This window comes from Agelaius tricolor, unplaced genomic scaffold (genome assembly GCF_023055355.1).
Source record: "Agelaius tricolor isolate 1412-34295 unplaced genomic scaffold, bAgeTri1.0.p SCAF_8, whole genome shotgun sequence".
In the NCBI taxonomy this organism is placed as follows: domain Eukaryota; kingdom Metazoa; phylum Chordata; class Aves; order Passeriformes; family Icteridae; genus Agelaius; species Agelaius tricolor.
Genome location: NW_027269268.1, coordinates 47,397,009 through 47,419,092, shown reverse-complemented (window position 1 = coordinate 47,419,092; position 22,084 = coordinate 47,397,009). Strand labels below are relative to the sequence as shown.

At 33.9% G+C, this 22,084-nt stretch overlaps 1 protein-coding gene across 10 annotated transcripts in view; it reads left to right on the top strand.

Moving 5' to 3' along the window:
• The window catches only part of SLIT2 (slit guidance ligand 2), a 260,769-nt gene that overhangs the window by 220,108 nt on the left and 18,577 nt on the right, over positions 1-22,084 (top strand). For 7 of the 10 annotated variants that reach the window (XM_071432632.1, XM_071432633.1, XM_071432634.1 and 4 more), the window contains 8 exons: positions 889-1,052; positions 6,187-6,311; positions 6,446-6,543; positions 7,943-8,082; positions 11,946-11,972; positions 19,487-19,580; positions 21,416-21,553; positions 21,646-21,886. In XM_071432632.1, coding sequence (XP_071288733.1) covers positions 889-1,052; positions 6,187-6,311; positions 6,446-6,543; positions 7,943-8,082; positions 11,946-11,972; positions 19,487-19,580; positions 21,416-21,553; positions 21,646-21,886 — 1,027 coding nt within the window. The remainder of the gene's footprint in view (positions 1-888; positions 1,053-6,186; positions 6,312-6,445; positions 6,544-7,942; positions 8,083-11,945; positions 11,973-19,486; positions 19,581-21,415; positions 21,554-21,645; positions 21,887-22,084) is intronic. The other 3 variants (XM_071432638.1, XM_071432635.1, XM_071432640.1) reach the window with 1 other exon arrangement.

Sequence of the window (22,084 nt, the reverse complement as noted above, 5' to 3'; positions counted from 1 at the left end):
CATCTGATAGTGTTTGCACATGTTGAGATTATCTGTTAAAAGACCGTGATTACTGTATTTCTTGAAAGGAACATGAGTACATCTTTACCGAATAGCACAAGGCTTCAATCCTCCAAATTAACTACACAATGTCTCATTGTTTTCAGAGTTTTAAGAGATTTCCAGTTTATAGCAGAGAAAATAAACACTTAAAAATCTGTTACAGAAATTAATTCTGAAGATCTCTAGCTAATTTTTTTTTAATTAAAAAAATCACAAGGATCCTTATTTAAAGAAATGGATTTACTTTCATAATGAAGCAATTCTTATGTAACTACCACAAAGCTAGGATAATGTGGTTTTATTTACTTATGCAGCAGAAAACTCTTACAGAATTCTGCACATAGTTGAGAGTTCAGTGAGACAGCTCCAAAGAGGAAATAATTAAATCCAATTTGGAAGCTTAGAAACAGATGGTTTGTACCAGTCTGAGAGCCATAAGCTGAAAAGGAGAAATATCAGGGCAGAATTCTGTGGAATTTTCTTGACTGCTTCAAGAGAAATACTTTATTCTTGTTATCTTGTTAAATTGCCCAGGATCAGTTTCACTCTGCTGTTGCAGCTGATCTTCACCGTTACAAACCAACAGTGAAACAGATCTAGTTGGTATTAGCTCACCAAAGTTCACACATAGTTCTGTTAAGTGTATCTACATTTCTGGGCTATGTTTCTACTAAAACTATCACTTCTTGATCTAGAACCCAAATCCAAACAGTAGTGCTGTAACAGGTATTTTTGTTGTGGGAGAGCAGGTTTGTGTTCTGAATGGTTTTTGCCATTTTCTGGCTTCTTTTTTAAAAAGCAGCCATTTAAAACTTGATTCCCTCTTTACTTGTCTTTTTTCCATAGGGCTATTGGTGCAAATCCTCTTTATTGTGATTGTAATATGCAGTGGCTGTCTGACTGGGTAAAATCAGAATACAAAGAACCTGGTATTGCACGTTGCGCTGGTCCTGGAGAAATGGCAGATAAACTTCTTCTCACAACTCCTTCTAAGAAATTTACTTGCCAAGGTACTGTTGTTGGGTTTTTTTTCTCTTCAAAGTGTCAATTTTTTAATTTTTACAAATAGTTGAGCTGTAAATTATGAGTCTTTTGTACTCAAAATACATTTATTACAGCATCTTAACTCAGCCTTTTCACTTTTACTCATACTTAAGGATATAGCCATTGGTTCCATTCAGGAAATGTATTTATTTTAAACATTTTAATTCCTATCTCTTTTAAAATAAATAGAGAAAAAAGTCTTTGGACTTGCAGTACAGCATTCCTCAAGATGTACGTAGTACATCAAATACAGGATGTACACAGGTACTTTGTACTGCCTCTGTTATGAATAGAGTTTAAACATCTACACTTCCCTCAGCATTTTTCCTGTAAGTTGTTCACCATAAAAACTGTAAATACATCAGCAATCTTTGCAGTCTGCTATTAAATGTATAATATATCTCTGATATTTCAGAAGAAAGCACAAACCAAGCCAGACCAAAACCAAACGAAGATATAAAGGTAGAAAAAGGAATGTGATAACCACTCTAGAGGTCTTGATCTGAAATGTTTTAAACAGGCAGTGTCTCAGGGCATTTAACTCCATGTTGGTACCAGTGTTGCTGGCATTGACATGGCAACTTATATTATTGTCTGTTAATTCCTGGGTTCATTTTCTGAATTGTGCTATTACTTTTTAGAAAAGTACCATTTTCTTACATCAAGTAAGGACTTGGTTTCTTTACTGTTAAATCTTTCTCTATTCCACTGATTTATCCCCTCTTAAATATTTTGAAAACAGAGAAAGCTTCTACTGTGACTTCATTTTTTGTAGTCCTGATTTAAAAACATTGAAAATTAAAATTAAATCCAATTTAAAAAAAAAACCTGTTCTAATATTTGTAAGCCATTACTAAGCTCATTGTGATTTCTGAGGCATCAGATGAATATGATCTTTAGTCTTTTAGAAGTTACTTATTCTCAGCGTCTAGGTAATCTTGAAGCTGTTTTGACTTATTCATCATTTAATGTATCTTCAAAGGTGAACTTTATCCCTTTGTCATTTTGTTCTTAAAAAAGCAAAGCAGTGGGACTTTGTCAGAATTTGTCTTATCCAAAGTTGTTCTTTACTTCATATTTAATCTATTTAGTCTTTTCTCTTTAGACTTCCTGTCAAAAACCTTTTTTTTTTTAAATACCACTGGAAGCCATCTTGTTACTTGTGATGCCAGTGAATTTTTTTTTACCTCCTAATCCCTCTTGAAGCAGTACATCTCTGAGGTCATGGCAGTGTTCATTGCATATGACACTCATCTGTTGCAAAATCTCTTAGCCTCATTTTGGATAGGACATTTGCTGGCCCATCTGATCATTCTTTACCAGTGTCCACTGAACCATATTGCAGATATGCTTTTATTGCACACTGGCATAGGGACAAGTGCAGGAATATTTGCATGGATATTTGCATGGATATGAGGAACCTGTTTAATTGTTTTCTAGCTTTGTCAGTTTTACAAACTGTATCACATCAGTCTACAATCATTGTTATATTTCTGTCAGATAATCCAGAAATTATATCTTATTCCCTCTTGCCCATCCAAAAAGATCCTTTATATGATTGTGCAGGGTAAGAGCTGTGTATTTGTTTCACTTCCAAGAGTGGAGATCTGGTGTTATGGATACCTTTGAAAGAAAGTAATTTTTCTGCCACTGTCCTATGAAGATGCTCATAATTACAGATTGCAAATCAGCAGCTTTTCAATGACATGATGGCCCTATAAGGCATTTTGAGTCTGTTGCTTAAAGATAAGTAATTTTGTCTTTTGTTTAAAAGTGAACTGCTGAATAATAGAAATTAGGAAGATGTTGTGTTCCTATTAGAACCAAAATTTTTGCCTATGAAGAAAAGGGCTGTTTTCAGAATATCTGTTGATGGTCTGCTGCTGTATATGTATTTACAGGAAAAGAGTAATGTGTAATTCCCTCTTACCACTATCTGTGGATTCAATTGATAATGAATTAGGTGCTTGAATTTTACCTACATAGTGAATAGTTCCCAGTGAAAATAGCATTTCATATTGAAGTCTCATCTCAGTCATAAAGCTCAGAAAAATCACTTTACCTTACTCTAATTTTGTGAATTCTTTTACTGCAGGAATCATCCATTAATATTTTTTCCTTCCAGTTATTTTCCTACATTTGTGGGTGGGTTTTTTCTTTCCTTTTTTTAATGTGGCCTCTAACAGCTTCTCAATATTTTACCTCTTTATCATCCTTGCCCTGCTTCTAGAGATTCCAGGGCCTTGTGGTTTTCTGATACCAGGTAAGGTTATAAGTAGATCTGGAATGGGTGATCTGCTTAAGAACCTTCTGACCTTCCTTTTGTGTACCTCAAGCAGACTTGTTCCTAAGACACGCATGCCTACTGTTTGTTTCCCCTGTGATGAATTTACAGATGATTTTTCATGATACATCATTTAGTATATATTGTGTGAGCAGGTTTTTTATTTCAAAAGTCTGGGTTTAAAATCTGAGTTATCTAACTGAAATTATTACTTCCATTGCATTGTACTAAAATTGGTGATTTCATTAGCAGTGTAAATACTGCTTTAGAGGCCCTATGCAAGAGAGGAGTCAAAAAATGTGAGAGCTCAAAGCTTTTCTTGCAACAAGTTTCTTTAGAAGCTGGTTTGAGAGGATTTGTGTCATGGTTTTTCTTAAAACAGCTACGTGTATATATCTATGTCAATAAAATACTGTTAGTTTTTCTTGGTTTACAAAAGAATTTTTTTTCTCAGGGCTTACTCAAGAACATAGATGTCTACAATTTGAAAAATTAAACTAGCCAAAAGGTTATGAACCAAATTCTTTTTCACATACAAGTCTTTTAAGAGATGCAAGCAGGAAGAATAAAGGGAAAGTATAGTGAAAATGAAAATAGGTTCCAAAATACCTTTTTTTTTTTAAATTTTTATTTTTAGGCTGAAGAATGATAAATCATTTATATTACTTTATATTGCTTTATATTGCATACTACATATACATTCATTTGAAATAAATAAAGTACAAAATCTGATAATGTTGCTTACTCTCTTGTTGAGACTTAGGTTCTCATTTCCTGTCTCTGTTTTAGAAGTGAAATTTAGAGTGCTAATCCATTTGGGAACAAAAGCTTAGTTATTGGATGTTTTTTAATTTGTGCCAATTAATTAGCATTTTATTGTATGAAAAGTTGAAAAGAGGATATAATATTCAGAATAAATAGAAGGAAGGATTGACTCCCAAGGTACAGCACAGTATTACAAATTTTTGTGCCTCTTTCACCTAATTTTTTTAACAGAACCTCTTAATATACTCAATAATCAGCAATAGTCCAGAGTACAGTCAGGACTTTCTAGATGTTGATTCTATGATTTTTTTTTCAACTTTTCTACCTCTTCTGTGCACTGATCTAACAGATACTTTGACCAGGTATAGATATCTCTTTCAAAATAATGTAATGAAGAGAAAAAAAACAATGGTCTTTACAGATTATGGTTTTGGCAGTAAGCACCTCATCACATATTACTGTGTTCTGCTTGCAAGCTGTGACACAGAAGGATACCAGCAACTGCAGATTAAAAAAAAAAAATTAAAAGGTCACCCACTCTTTGTCTAACACTCCCTACTGGATCCTTACAATCACATGGCTTCCTTCCAGGCCAGCTCCTTTACAATTAATGTGAGGTTAATTTGCGAAGAAAATTAAGAAAGTTAAGCAATCTAAGTTTAAAAATAGAATAAATCCCTCTATCTAAGCAAAACCCTTTTAGCTTTGAAAACTCTGCAGTTTGGCTCATTTTATGTAAAACCTGTTACAGAGCAATCATGCATTTGCTCTAGTAGGCCCCAGGAGTTTGGGATTTTTTTCCCATTTAGAAGAAATCACTGTTTGTTCCTTCAAATGTGCAGTTCGTCTGTGGATAACTGGAGCTTTTTTTAGTAGGAGAAATCTGAATCAAACTGAAGGCAGTATTGTCATCAGGCCATAGAGCTGGGGATAGAGAATGTATCTTCATTCTCTTAATTGGCATTTGATAAAGTCACCCATTTTCTCTTACAGTAATCAAACTTCACAAAAATTATGAAAATTAGTCATTATTCATACACAGGTGTTTTCTAACTTCTAACAAGTAAGCAGTGATTTCTTCAGTTGTTTGACTTAAAAAAAAAAAAAAAAAAAACAAAAAAAAAAAAAAAAAAACAAACAAAAAAAACCACCCTGAAAAAGATGGTTCCTGAGTTCCTGACTTGAAAATTCACCATGAAATGGTTATAAAACCAGGAAACTACAGAGAAAGAAAACCTACAAAATATCTGTATAACAGAGATAAGATTTGTGTAAATCAAAGCTCAAGTCTGGGTTCTGAAACTTAGGGTTTTGTCGATTTCTGTTTCTGATTTCTTTCATTATAATCATTAACAGAAGAAGCTAGACTGCAAGCATGGATTGCACTCTTCACTTGCACATAGGTTTGAGGCACAGTCTACATGATTTGGGTGCTCAACTAACACAGTAATGCACAGAACTGTGGCTGACCCATAAGGAAGAAAGACACAGTATAGAGCTATTTATGGTGAGACGATGCAATTTACATTACAGTTTGCAAATGTTCAAGGAATTTACAGTAATTTTACCTTTTCATTTTGCCATCTATGTGATCCTGCAGATAGAAAATATGTTAAAGCAGAAATGCATTTAAAGAAGTGTTCTCAGTAACACCATCATGAGACAGATTGAAAATTGTGATAGCCCACTTTCTCACTGGCAATTCCTGCTCCATAACAAAACAAAAGTTGAAATTGTGTTCTTCATTTTTTTAATACAAAGGAAACGTAATTATCATGCATCAGAACAGCTTTCAGAGGATAGGAATATGGGAATCACTTTGGTGTCAGCTACTTAACAAAAACTAAGAAGTGGTACTTTAACCAAAAATCCAATCCTATATTTACCTGGTTGCATCAGAAGAATGAAGGATAGTTCAGCATTTCATTAATATAGAAACACCATAAAGTCTAAAATAAAAATTTTAAAATTTAAAGCAACGTCTAAGGTAGATCCTGTCCAATATAAATTAATAGTTACTTGTTTCTGACTATCCAATTTATATTTTTAAGGGCCTGTGGATGTTAATATTCTTGCAAAGTGTAATCCCTGTTTATCAAATCCATGTAAAAATGATGGAACCTGCAATAATGATCCCGTTGACTTCTACAGATGTACATGCCCATATGGTTTCAAGGTAGGTACTGCATGAAGAGGAAAAAAACTCAGTGAAATGTAAGCTCATCCTTAAAAACCTTTAAGTATTCTTTGTCTCCCTTCCACTGGTGTGTGTATTTTCTTCTTACATTACAATTGTTGTTCTCTGTGTAGGGTCAAGACTGTGATATTCCCATTCATGCTTGCATTAGTAACCCGTGCCAACATGGTGGAACTTGTCATTTGAAAGAAGGAGAAAAGGATGGTTTCTGGTAGGTTTTTTAATTGTAATATCAGGATGGAAAACTACTGAGATTTTTATGGTAAACTAATGGTGTTAATCTTTAGGTATGCTAGTAAGAGCAACACAAAGGCAGATTTTAGCACTTTGGATGTTTTCAGAACATGTTGCCATCCTTGGAAAGCTTCTAGAGCTTTGAATCTGTTAAAAACAGTAACAAATGACTGTGATTTGTTGAGGCATATCAGGTCAAGACATCATAGTATTGACTCCATTATGTTAATTAATAGCTAGCTAGATCCCTGCTGAAAAAATCTCATAATTCATCTGTTGTTGTGTGTATTACTTCAACAGACAGCATGTAAATGATAAAATGCAAATCCCAGTGAAACAGAAAATTAATGATTCATTTGAAACTCACTATGCCAGCAGATAAACATGCTGTGAGCATTTTTAATCTTGAGTTATTTAATCATACAGTACAATTACTCCAGATGTACTTCATGCATTATGAAATACAGTTCTTTAGCATTCTTACGTGAGATTATTAGTCATTTAATAATCTACACCTCAAGCTTGTTAGAAATGACACTTCCAAAAGATACAATTCATTATCCTGCAATTCGTTATGACATTATTCTTACTTTTAATCCAAATTCTGCCCAAGGATTAAATGGTTTTCTATTAAAAAGTAAGTGTATACATCTTAATACTATGCCTAAAGAATTTAAATTGACATAGTCACGCCTCAGAATTTGATCTTTTTCATTTATTTTTTTGAAGACTACATATTTTGAAAATCAAAGCAATCTCAAAGTGAAAGCTTCAGAAATTATAGGTAGTGCAAATTACATGAAAATGTATGTGTAGTCATGTTTGAATGACTTTTACATTACCTATCTATTTTGATTTATTTGTTTTGCAGAAACATGATTAAAAGCAAAAAAATAAATTACTGCTTTGTAGAATTTATGCAGGCTTTGGCTTTTTATATGAATGCATGTACATTAAAGAGAGTTTTATATTGGTGCATTTAACTGAATGATTGTGGAAAACTACTATTACGTACTAATCGCTGATTCCACAATATTTTCCATGTATTTACCCTTAAAAAACCAAAAGGATCACTTTCCATAAGAAATCTAATCTTACAGTGTAAATGAAGAATGCTTTTCAAAAGGAATGATCCATGATTTAATTTAGCAGGGTCCTTAAATTAAAGACTAAGATATGGCTTTAGAAGCATTTTTCTGTCATTTAAAATACAAAAACTACTTTGTAATTGTTTGATAAAAGGGCTTTTACATTATATCAACCATGTTCTGTTGTGGAATATTATAATTCTAATGTAATTCTATTAATTACAGAACTCCTTGTCTTGACTCCTCACCTAAAATGTCCATGTGGTTATTTGGTTTTCTGTTTTACAGGTGTACTTGTGCAGATGGATTTGAAGGTGAAAACTGTGAAGTAAATGTTGATGACTGTGAAGACAATGACTGTGAAAACAATTCTACTTGTGTGGATGGAATTAATAACTATACTTGCCTTTGTCCACCTGAATATACAGGTAGGAGTATAAGAGAAAGCATGGGTAATTCAAGAATTCCTAGCAGAAGAGTAATATTTTCCTCTTTGCAGGTAGCTGCTCTACAACTGACTTAATACCAGGTGTCCCTCCATATTTTTCTCCTATATGGTTTGTAGTCTAAATTAGATTTAATGTCCACTCATTAATTCCTTTTTTAGTTTTGAAATTGTAGCATTTTTATATTTAAAAGGTCATTCAAAATGTGCCCCTCCTTACTGTTTGCCTAGACACCCCAGTGGAAGACCTCTGTAGCTGTAGAAATCTGAAAAATATTCTGCTTTTCTCCTTAATCCTCATTTTACTACAAAGAATTTGTCTGTGCCATTGTGGAACTATGTTTGGCACCCCTGGATGCTGTCCTGTACTCCACCAGAAATATTAATACCGAGTGTGATGCTTCCTGCACAAAATAAAAAGACAAGTGTCTATTGTTTCTGTCAGTTGGCAGGCAAACCAAAGCACATCTTTTCTTTGTGACAGAGGATCTCTTGCTTGCTGTCATGGTCTCTGTGGAAATGGAGGATAGTTGGAACAGCAGCATGGAGGGAGTAGGATCTATTGTTTACATTGATAATTTTTATAGGACTTCTAATTAGACCAACCTATTTTCTATTAGATAGTTGACCATTAGAAGAACATAGAGTTTAAATTCAATATGATTTGAAATGCATAAAAAAGAAACGTAACATCCACCATAGTTTGGGGATTAATTCTTCTCTGTCATCCAATATTTTTACTTTAATCGATCAAAGTTGAGCTCTGGGAAGCTGTAAGGAGAGGTAAATGCATTAATTAATTTCATTTATTGAAAAGCCAGCTAACTCCTTTCTCATCCAAAATGTTTCCATCACTAGTTCTACAGACAGCTGGATTGCTTCCCTGTTTTCAGGTATTCAAATTTAAAGTCAGTATTTAAATATTGGGAATCCATAATGAGGGAAGATGGTAAAACACAAGTATAAGAAATACAACTTCATACTCTAATAGAGGTATTCATCCAGTACTTATTCAGGGTGAATTTTTGGTAGAAATTCCCCTATGCAGGATAAGCTACAATATCTAAAGCAACACAAAAGCCAAAAATCTATTTAACAATACGTGGATGATCCATATGTGGAAGGACAGACATAATCTTGTAAGAGAAAATACTGTTTTTCCAAGTACCAATACCTTAATACCTAAGTGCAATTGACAGTTCAAGCCTTGGAAAGGAGCAGGTAACAGCCTCAGTAAGTAGGAACAGCAGTTCTGCTACAGTTAATATTTCAGGTATAGGTGAGTCAGGTTCAGCTCCCCTGGGATCAGTTGCTGTCTCCTTTAAGAATGGGGTCAGGTATTCTCTTGTGTAGGCTGGAAGAGGGCAGAGCAAAGTCACATCAATCCAGTGTTGCTCTTCAGTGGCTTCATGCTGAGAGGTTTCCTATCCCTATCACATAGGAGATAGTTCACTTGCAAGTGCATTCTTCCTCTGCAGCTTTGCAGGTGTTTTTACCTGTGTTGCTCATTTCTACATTTTCAGCCTTACTTTGGGTGCCTTTAATTGTTAGAGTCTGGTAGTTGGATCCACAGGATGCCATGGAAAGGACTGCTTTTATTAACTATCCATAAAGTGGATACAAAGGATTGTCTATATGTCCTAAGCTAAAACTTTGATTAAGTGTTCCTGTTGCATTTTTGGAGTATTGTAAATGAAATGTAAATTTTTAATTTACAGTTGAAATAAAAATTGATGCATTTCTCTATATACCTCTATGAATAGAGAAAAAAGGAGAGAATAAACAGTGATAAATTTTTAGATGTTTGTATTGCAGTTGTACTTCTTTAATCATAATACAAGACAATGCATTTTTAAAATTTGTTTCATATCTGTGCATAATTTTACTATAATCATAAAATGAGTTTTATAGATACAATGCCTGCTCATAATATCTACTGAAGTCAGTAAGACACAAGAGTAGGTGAGAGCCTTCTCACCAGCTCTGAAAGAAATCAGAACAATCTTTTTCTAATCAGTAAGTTTAAGCCTCCAGTTAAAAAATGTTGAGAATTTACAATAGCTCATCAGACTTTTTTCACACATTTTTAAAAAAAGATGCTTTTCTTTTAAATGCATCACCAGAGCCTCAACTCTTTTTGTATTAATCGTAGCAAAAATTAAGGTTTTCCATTACACAGAGGAAAGTACAGAATTCTACAATATACTGTCTATCATACAAAGCATCTAAGAACAGGACATAATGCATGAGATCTTAAGTGATTTTTGAAATTAATTATAAGTGAAAATGGGAAACATTGAGCTAGCCAAGGGGTCACATCTGTCATCCATGGTCTTACATAATAAATAACCTTCAGTATTAAGAATTAGACTGAAAGCAGTCTGGGCACATAAGGATCTCAAAAGGGTAATGTTCTTAGTATAAAGTAAGAGGCTTTATACTAGAGAAAAATAAAAGTTCTACAACTGTGCAGTTGCCTCAAGTGTGTATGAGGTATCAAATAATTTGTAGAACTTTTATTTTTCTCAGGCCTTTAACCTGAGGTGAAGGATAAATAACAGAATCCCAGTAAAGTATGTATACAGTGATTTTCATGAGGAACTTAGTAAACATTGTTGGATTGTGATATTTGTTCTAGCAGATTAAAATCATATATGCATATTTCTAGTGTTTGCTTTTTATGAAAGGATTTTTCACTAAATGAATTCATGTATTAGCTGGTCAAAAGTAGCTTAACAATCAGGAAAACAGGCTATATATTCATATTCAGTATATATAAATATTTTTTAATTCAGAGGTATTGATCTCTAGTTCAGAAAGTCCCTGAGCCTCTAAGTGGCACATACTAGGAAAATATTACTGTAGGCTTGTCCTGTCCTCTTTTAATTAGGTTGACAATGCCCTCAATTGTCCTTGTTCAACATGTCACAGCATACATGTACTCAACCTGGAATTGCACCAGCCCAGAATATTTTCCTTGGTGAATGATTACCTGCAAATATGCTTTACATTTCAGCAGCACAGTATAAGGAAGAAAGCAGCTGAATGTGCTGGTATGAAATGTAAATCGTTCTTCTATAAAGCCTTATTTTTATGTGGAGGGTTTGTTAGAATCCAAAATGGACTGTAAAGAATGTTGCAGTGTAAAACCTAACAGCCTCTTTTTAACTTTTCTAACAATCCCTTGAAAATCGACACTTCTCAACTATAATGTGTTGAGAAAAACACAAGCAATTAGAAAGCTTATTTTGTTGTTGCATAAGAATCAGGAATCTGTTTTGCTCTGCCTCAGTTAAGTTTTACAGCAACCACCACAGCTACAGGTGGAAAGACAAAGAATGGTATTTGCACTATAATATGAGCTTTCTTAAGATCACAGACTGTAAGTGTGACACAACAGTAAGCAAATGGAATCAACAGATATTCAGAGTTTCTGATGAAACCTGGAGAAATAAAACATTTAAAATACTTCAGTATGTCCTGCACTCTTTAATCTTGCTATTCTCTTAACATTACCATCTCCTTTATTTTAACCCCAGTCTAGTAAACTTCAGGTCATTTTATGTACATTCTATAGATTACAGATAATCATTTCTCTTGCTCATTGTTGTCAGTCATTAGATCACAGAACTAACTGATCCAGAAGTAAAACTTCTCTTACACCACTGGTGGCATGTACTTCTTACCTTTCTGTTTGTTTTGTTCTGCTGGAGGTGAGACTTTGAAGCTTGCTTTGTTTGCTATATCAACCTCTCTGCTGCTATAGTTGTGCATTAGCTTAATGTGCTATGCTGTTGTATTACAATGTAAAAAGTCTCTTGTCTCTTCTGTCTTTGTCACTGCAAGCTGCTAATCTGAATGAAGTGGAAAAAGGTCAGTTGTCTTTTAAACCTATTTTCACTTACCTTGGTTTCTCACTTTCCTTTTCTTAAAGGTGCATGGATTTCAGTTATTAGAAATGACTAAATTGTATATAGATATAACTTAGAAAGCTCACCGCAAATCCTGAAATTAGGCACTTGGCTGTTGCTGTGAATACATGGCAAAAGAATGTTGTCAAACATGCAGATCACTGTGCAGGGGTACTTTAATACTGCATTCAATGTCTTTTTTCAGATGTATTAAAAACTTGTACGGACATTGATATAGGACTGAAAAAAACCTTACATTATTGTGTTCTGAAATCCTTATTCTCACCTTAAAGCCATCCCTTGGCTCCATGCTAATGTATTCTCTGTCTTACAGCACTGTTCTGCTTTAATATTTTCAATAGATTGTGTTACTAGAAAATATGCTGGAGTATCAAATGGCAATCATCTTGCTCCTCATTTCTGTGGCTTCTTTTTTGCTGTAAATATCTAAAGAAATTGAAATGACCATATTAATCTGGGGCTATGGTAGAAGAAAGGTAATATAGAAGAGATTTATGATACTAACTTTGGGTGTTTGATTTTTAATTTTATTTAAGTTTCTGCTTAGCACCTATCACACATTAACAGAGATAAACCATCTTCTCTGCAATCTGATCATATATATAACCTGAGATCTACCATAAAAAATGGCAGCATATTTATAAAGTTGCATATTTAGTTTTAAAAGCAAATGAATAATATTGTGGTATGCTTGCCATTAATTTGATAAATATCTTTTCAGTTCCTGAAGCAATATAATATTTTATATATCGTAATAAAAATATGTTCATTATCCATGAAATTACATGTTGAGCAAGACTGCAGTTATATAATCTATGTTGCCTAATAACATCTATGTTGATTAATTTGATTAATTTAGATATCTGATTCATAATTCCTGTAACTTAAACTCATAGTGTAAATTTTCTCTGTAACTGAGGCAGAGTATGAGACATTTTCAGAAAATTATTCCAGCAACAGGTTTTCCATGCTTAAACTGTCTTCCATTTAGACATGTTCCTGTATTTGCATTTTATTACTCATCCGGACAGCAAAAGTAGCCTGCTGTTTTTCTTGTTTATTATCAAGTGTGAACTGTAACATATTAAAATTACTGATTATAAGAAGAACAAACTCCTCACAAACAAATGATCAAACATCCAGGGGATGTGAACGTAGTTTGGCTCCAAGACTAAGCAGATGTGTATGTGATACATGTTTATATTATCTTGCCAGCTGAACATGGAAGCTATTGATAGTCTACAGGGTGCCTGGACGGATCAATCAGTTTTATCATGCAAGACATCTTTTGAATTGTGACAGTATTAGGGGGAAAAAGGGGATCATTTCAAGTAATTATCTCAGTTTATGCAAGCCTTAGACACAACCTTCTTGCCACTGCAACAAAGGAGTTGCATTAGTACTTTGAATTTACTTGGTAATCAGATAAGTACCTTCCTGAAATTTAAGCATGCAAGTAATCAAATGCAAATCATGTAATATCAAACTTGATAAAAATTTCAATAATTCCATCAAATTAAATCATAATTCTCACCCTTGTAAGAACTGCATGTGTAACAGATTCTTAGAATAAAGAGATGCATTTGTTATTCTTGCTTTTCATCACTCATAAAATTTTCTATTTCATCTAGCTTAATAAACTTTAAATTACCATTCTATATTAAAAGCTCAAGTATTGAAATAATTTTACTGCATTTGCATAAAGGGGAAATTTACATGATATTTGTGGCAAGCTGAGCTACCTGCTTCTGGTTTAATCACTGCCTAGACTCATTCTAGTCTGTGATCCACCCTTCTGTTTACATTAATTGTCTTAAAGCTTACCTGCCTAAAAGTTACTGGTTGTTTGCTGTTAACAATGAACATAAAACAAATGAAAATGTTTAACTAATGAGATCCACAAGCATGGGAGACAGCTAAAAATACTTATGCAATGCTGAAAGATGGGAACAGTCCAGCAATTTGACTCTAAAATTAAATTCAAAAAAATGTTCAGATTTATGGTTATAAACTGTATTCTACTGTCACTGAGAACTTTTGTTAATTCTAAGAAATTTTGTCCCTCATATAGTCAATATTTTTATTTGTATTTTCTGAATAATGAGATTAAGATCTGAAATAATTCATGTTGTATCCTGCACATCAAGCTGAAGACAATAAAAATGCAGCAGTTTTCTATATATAGTTTCTTAAATGGCACAGTCATTTTCCAACCCCTGCTGCACTCCATTGGCTGTTTGAGCCAGAGTATTAAACAGAGACCTCCAGTCACAGAGTCAGACAGGGATACCTAATTGATAGAACATAAACACTGCAGATGTTGGCTCACAGTATAGTTTAACTGAGCTCAGAAGATGAAATGGTTATATTAGCACACACTTCAAATCCTTTTGTTCTATTCTGTGGTGGGTATTGAGTATTTTGACTTTGGAAGAGGGAATAACCTAAGAAAAACCTGGGTTTTGATAATGAAAAATGACTACTGTCACTTTTGAATTCTCTGTCTAGTTTTTTTGGGGAGGGGAGTTTTGGTTGTTTTTTGTGGGTTTTTTTAATATCAAACTCAGCTTTGCTAATAACGGTTATTTTAAACTTGTTTCTTTATAAACTTGCCTGTAATTAGCAATGTGCTATTACATTAAGAAGCCCATGTCCATTTTTGTTAGAGCTGTCCTCTTCATTCAGAAATGTAGTGGCTGACATTCCTTTATCTTAAATTTATTGACCAATTATTCAAAATAACAAAGATGGAAATCCTTTTTCACTTCATTGCCTTGTTACACATTATTTGTTCTAGTACATATCTATAAAATGGAAAGTCCAGAGTTAAGGGTCTAGTCAGCCTTGAGAAAAGAAGACTTGGGGAGACTTTATCACCCTGTTCCAGTACTTAAAAGGGTGGCTGGAAGGAAAATGGAGACTCCCTTTTTTACAAGGAATCACATGGAAAAGAGGAGGAGTAAGGGTACACGGTACTCCTGGGGATATACCAGTTAGAATTAAAAAAGAGGGAAATTTTTACAGTCAAGACATGGTGCCATTGGAATAATCTTTCCAGGATAGTGGTGGATTTCCCAACAGACCCTTTCGGGATTCAGCTAGAAAGGGTGCTGGAACATTTTGTCTCTCCTGCTTTTTCCAGGAGATGATCCTTGAGGGATAAACCTGGTATTCCATGATGAAGTTTTTAGTGACTTATAATCTTATCAAGTCATAAAAGTGAATTAACACACAGAGGAAACACAAACTGGCCTGTGAATCTAGCAAACATCCAGCTTTGGTTACCTATATAAAGTATCATCAGTATATATCAGTGTTTCATAGTGTTGTCTGACTGTTTGAGTCTACATCGTACTCTATGCAAAATCTCAGTAAATATTTGTCCTGAGCTTGGAGGGTCATGTTCATTCATAATTCCACTGGTTTCAATGCTACTCTATACCAGAATTCAGACTTCCTTAGATTAATTAAGCCAGATGTCTTGTGAAAAGGGTTATTGCTGGTTCTAATTAAACTTTGGAAGCTTTTCACAGGTTTTTTGACACTTTATCCACTACTTACTTTTAAACAAACCTGTCTGTTCCTTATTCTCCTACATACAGAAATGTTCCCATCTTTTAAAAATTTAATTACTTAGCCAAGCTCTTACAGAAGCCTCAGTTACAGTATTATTAGATGAATAAAAGAATGTCCTCACAGATTGGTGTCAATTCCTTGAATTGAGACTTTTTTTCCTCAACCTTTTCTGATTATTTTGAAGTATGGTTTTTAAACCTTGTATTATGTTTCTCAAATCAGGAAACTCCGTAAGATTTCCTTCCAGTAAAGCCAAGGAACCTAACTTGGTAAAACTGTGGTTTTTGTCCAATGAATATTTCACTTTAATCACTATCTTTTCATTTCAACAAAATTAACTACTTCTCATTTAAATTCTACTAAAACTACTAATTGTCTCATTTAAATTCTGAATAAAACAATGGTTGTTCAGTATGCTGAAGGAGGGGTTTCTTTACCATGAAACTATATTCTTCAGTGATTCATATTCCGTATCCCATAATTTACTTACCTTTTTTATTAATTTTTTCATAAACAGTTTTATTTTGGCCATGAGAATTCTCCATTCAGAAAAATATCTATTAGCATTTATTAATATTAGCAGTTATTAACTATTAGCTGTAGAAGACCTTGCATTTAGGTTATCTTGCCTTGTTATTCTGGTATTTAAATCTTCATTCAGAAATTGAGTATCTGATGTACATATTTGATTCCATCTTGATATTTTCTTTACTGATCCTGTGTACAAGCCTGCCATTAATGCTAATTTTTTTTTAATACCTAAAGGTTGTACTGTAAGTAAAGCTGACTTTTATGGTCATAGTATTTTTTTACATGAGTCTTCTGCTACATGGCCACCATCCTGTTTCCTATTTGCTACTGACTGTTTAACTAAAACTTCGAGGATATGATTCACTGTGCATACAGTTTGCAAATGCAATGGAAAAGTTTCCTTGCTTTTCTGCTGTCCCAGCACAAAAAGTTCTGCTTCTATGTGCTTTTCTACAGAGTACTCAGATCAAACTCTGACCATAGTCTCAAAAATGCCTGGTGATGTTTGATGATGTTTGCAAACCATTTGGCTGCAGTATGGCTGGTAGTGTAACAGTGATTTTATAATTTGAAGTGGACATTTTTCAAAAAGGTAAACCTGTTTAAAACTTAAATGCCCAATCATTATGTAGGATCCACAGCCAAGAGTAGGAAATAAAAAGATTCCAAGTGTCCCTGAGCACTCCTCATGAGGTGATTCTGCTGTCAGTATCATTCTGAAGATATAAGGGCCAGTAACCTATGAATACTAAAATGCACTGTGTTCCAAGAAATCCTGTATTTTATTTTAATCCGGTATTTTACCTGGGGGAGGATTTACAAAAATGTACAGGCTTAGACACTATTGAGTAAAACTATTTGCCACTCAAGTTATTTCAGAAATCTGTGCCAATGATAATCTAAGACAGATCAATGTCCTGTAGCAAAATCAGTTCAATAAATTCGACAGGAATGGTAAGAATGCTTGTCCCTATTATGCCACTCCTAAATTGCATTTTCTAGGTAGTTTGGTCTTCTTTTACATTCATTGCTGTGAATGTATAAGAGACAGCAAGCTCCAGCCCTGCTTGGGAGATAGGCTCAATGTGTCACTTGCAGAAGCTCTCTGATATGCTGTCAGATTTAATAATCTTGGGAATATTTAGAGGTGCTTTTATACAAGTTAGTACTGTGCAACCACATTTTTATTACTTGTAGTTGGGGTGTCATGTATTTTTCAGTTCTGCATGTAATTTAATATAAAATATATGCCATAATAAGATATTTTTATTGGTGTGTATCTAAACTATGGGAATGTGAACAAACTAGGGTAAAACAACAGTAATTTTTGCTTATTCTACTCCCATGATCCTTAAAATCTGAACTCACTGTTCCCATACTTACATCTCACTCTTAAACAGTGCTGCTCTTTGAACAGAATTCAGCTATTACAAGTTCTGCAAGTTGACTAAATGCTATGTGAAGAACAGCATTGAAGACCTATATATATATGAGTTTGTTTGAACAAAACCCTTTGAAAAGAGAAAGGGATCTGGGTTTTGTTTAATATATCGTGGGATGCAAACAATCCCTGGTATTTCAGGATTCTTTGTGCACTGATCTAGTCATAACAATTGCACATTTCCAGACTAATAATTCTATTGAGACCTTGAAGAGGCTTTGAGGGTAGAATTATAACCCTTTGTATTTGTCATCTTCAGTGGCCTGCATTTGATCTCCATTCAATTTCCTACATATATTGACTAAGTTATGTTGTTACTGACAGTTTTCCTGAGGCTATTAAGTGACCTGTTCATAAGGGCTATTTTCTTATGTTATCTTAAACCTTTCCAAACCTTTGGTTTGTAGAGAAAACACACTACTTGCAAATTGAGAATGTCGTATTTATTTCTTCATTTATTTATTTACTCATTTATCTTTTTTTTTCAATCTTTGTGTAGAACCAGCCTCGATCTTTTGAATGGTGCAAAATACTTGTCTACTTGTTTTTTGGCTTGTCCTCTCTCATTTTTGAAGATGTAGAGATCCCATGTCTTATTGCACTTAGTATATGTTTTCCAGTTGCGTTCTCAACTGGCATAACTGTCTTTGCTCCTGCTTCAGTTTTGCTTTTTTCTCCATCCTTGCTTTAATATAGATTGTTCCTCAGCTCTTTTTTGGTTTATTTGTCCACTGCACTGCAAGCCACTGACATGCTCAGCTCAGTAAAACTGAGGGATACCAAATATCACCTCTTTGAAGGCAAGTGCAGCTTGAGCAGTGAAAGTGTCTGATCATTCCCTCATTTCTTCTGCTCTTCTGTTTGTCATTGTCACTGGAATGTACAGTTCTACTTCTCTTTGCTTGCCAGATCATGTTTTGTTACTGGAAGGGAATAAAGGACAGGGACAATCCTACTGCTTCCATAGTTTCAGAGTCTGATGGACCTGTCAGTCCCTGAATTCAGCAGGCACAGGGTTTATACCTGTATATTACATATATATTCTTCATATGGATGCTGGAATAAGTATACCTACCTTAAAAACCAGTGATTACAAGTTTAGCAAGGGCACGATCCATTGTATCATCTGATAAGTAAGTCAGGGAACAAGATACTGTTGATCTGTTTACAAACCCGTGTTTCCTTTCCATAAACTTGCAAATAAAACATTTTTAATCATATTAAAATACTTTTTTGGATTATAAGCCCATTTTGGAAACTAGAGCCACTGCCTCTATCAGCAGGGAAGGATAGACGTTTTACATAGATTTTTTTTCTTTTCTTTTCACAGAACAGATTATAGATAATTATGGTACATTAACAAATGCAAAAAATGGAGAGTCATATTTAAGGAAAAGTAGAAAACAAGTTTTCATTTTTGGATAATTGGAATTGTGTTGACATGCAGTGATATTAACAGGTTTTTTTCAGGTAATAGACTACTTATAGTGATAGTGCAAATCTGGATATAACTGTGTGTGATGTGCTCAGAAATAAGTAAAGGAAAGCATATTGATGGCTTTTTTGTTCTAGTGACTTCAATCACTAGTGTTGCTACATAGCAGAGCTAAATAAATATTGTAAAAGAAAAAAGAATTACAAAATTACCATATATATCCATCTATAGACGATTGAACTTGATACTGTTTATAAATGAGTTACCAGGTATATTATTATTATTTATTTCTGTTATTTCTGTGTAACCATTTATTTATGTATTAATATTTATCATAAAGGTATTTATTGCTATGTAAAGAAGTATGCATATTTTAGTGTTAGCAAAGGAATTGCTTTTAAAATTCTCTTCATTGCTGTTGTCAGGTCACTGTGATATTTTCACTGAATTGACAACATACATTGTATTTCAGGTGAACTCTGTGAGGAGAAATTAGATTTCTGTGCCCAAAACCTGAATCCTTGCCAGCATGATTCAAAGTGTATCTTGACACCCAAAGGATACAAGTGAGTCTGAAATGTTATTAGAGACTGGATCGAAGTTTGTATTTTTCCATCCTGCTTAGCTTCCTTTCCTTCTGTTTAAGTGGAAGTCAATTCTATTCTCAAAGTACTAATTTTGATTATTATTAAACCTGTTGGCAGAATAGGCCATTATTTTCATGTAAAGCTGCATTATTATCTTAAGTATGTTTTACTGAATTTCACTGATCTTTAAAAGGTCTAATTCCAACTAGATTTTAAATAGAAACACAGGCAGCCTTTATAATGGTCTATACAAAACCCTTATAGGAGTTTGAGCAGTAGGAAAATAATTGCATTTTATTGAAGTGGAATAATTATATTGCTTTTAGAGAAGTAATTGTGAAAGAGATTATTAGGAAGGCACACTGAAAGGTATAAAGTAAAGAAGTCCCTCCCCAGGAAAGCTAATCTTTAATTATACCATATCCTTATCGTGATTAATTAGTATGTACAAATTAAAGTTGTTTTAATAGGCTTTAGGTTAATAAATACAGGAAACCTGCAGATTTAAATTGTTCTCACAAGTGCCTGTTTTATGCACAGCATGCTTTTGTGCTAAAATCAGATTGTCATTCCCACTACTTATGAAATGACATTTTATTTAAAATATGGCATAAAAATATTAAATATTCAGTTGAATGTGAAATTAATTTGATAGTTTCAAACTGGAAAATAGAAAGATTGTTTGGATTCTGTTGTAGTGCATTATGTTTGTTTTTTCCTGTCACTTCAATAAACCTAGTTTACCTCCAGTTCATTAATCTTTCCTGTTACTTTTAAATCAGAAAATAGCACATGCAGTGTACTTCAAGATGTATCTCAGTCAGACATTTGATAGGTTGCTCTATATTCTTTTTCCCTTGTCTTGTTCCTATCTGTTGTTGAAAAAAATGAAACATATTTGATTGAAGTGCTAAATTTAAACTTACATGGCTATTTAAAATCACTCTTGCCAGCTTAGAGAAAATTTTAGGTAGTAAAATAAATGACACTGAGGAGGGAATTACAAGATCTAATGAAATCAATAAATGACATCTTAATTTAAAAACATATCATATGGATGCATAGATTTGTAATATTTTTGACAGAGTTCTGAGCATTCTCTCAATCCTATATATGAGAATTCCCTGAAGGAATGCCACCAGCATTAGCAATGAGAATTTCACATGGAAAAAACCCCCAAACAAACCAACAAACAAAAATCATTACATACTGTCTTGAGGATGGACTGTTTCTAGACCAGTGGGGCTTCAGGGAGGAGAGATGATGGGTTTTGAGACTTCTGTTAGTTCAACAACCATGGAGCTGTTTTTAGTAAATCAGACTGGTGGACCCTTAGGAGCAAAAGAATTATGCATAGCCTTTAAACTGCATAAATGGACCATTGGTCCATTCATAGCTGTTCAGTTGACAAATCTAATAACCATCAGTACTAGCTTCAGATTATTTGTCTTGGTTTCAAGCATATTGATTATGTTTAGAGTTTGCAGCCATGAATAACATCCTGTAACATTCTGTGGTGCTCATAAATTCTAAAAACTGCCTAAATTATTCATGAGGGCTCTCTAGATTTGCACACAATTCTTCAATATAATGGCAGGTGTGTAAACATTTTAACTAGCAAACCTGTATTCGTTACATATGTAGATTCCCCATCTAATAGTATGATGAAGCTATAAAGTCTTTGCACACAAAGTATTAGTAATGCCTTTTTTTCCCTTGATTTTTAAACAATACAGTAGTTCCTTAACTTTGTTATAATCACAGCGGGTCATTAAAAGGCACTGTGCTATCCAGTTTGCTTTGCTGTTTTACAGATGTGATTGCACACCTGGATATGTAGGTGAGCATTGTGACATTGACTTTGACGACTGCCAGGACAACAAATGCAAAAACGGAGCGCAGTGCACGGACGCAGTTAATGGATACACCTGCATTTGCCCAGAAGGGTACAGGTGAGAAAGATCTGAAGGCAGTACAAACACGGATGTCTTCTGTCACAGTTGTTTTTTCTTGGAAATACTGATTGTCTTCTGTTTTCATTTAGTGGCTTGTTTTGTGAGTTTTCACCGCCAATGGTTCTACCTCGCACCAGCCCCTGTGATAATTACGAATGTCAAAATGGGGCCCAGTGTATCATAAAAGAAAGTGAACCCATCTGTCAGTGTTTATCAGGATACCAGGGTGAGAAATGTGAAAAGCTGATTAGTATAAACTTCGTCAACAAAGAATCCTATCTGCAAATCCCTTCAGCTAAGATACGCCCCCAAACCAATATCACTCTACAGGTAAGTTTGCTTGTGTTGTGGATTCTCTTTTCTGGAAAAGAAAGTAAATGACTTTCCATGATGTGGAAAATGACCCAAAGTTGTCATTGGCTCACTTAAAGAGCTTTTCACAGTTTGAGCTAAAAATCTAGAAGAGTTAACGCAATAACTCTATATTCACATTGAATTAGATGGGCTTATTGATAGGATGAGAGAGAG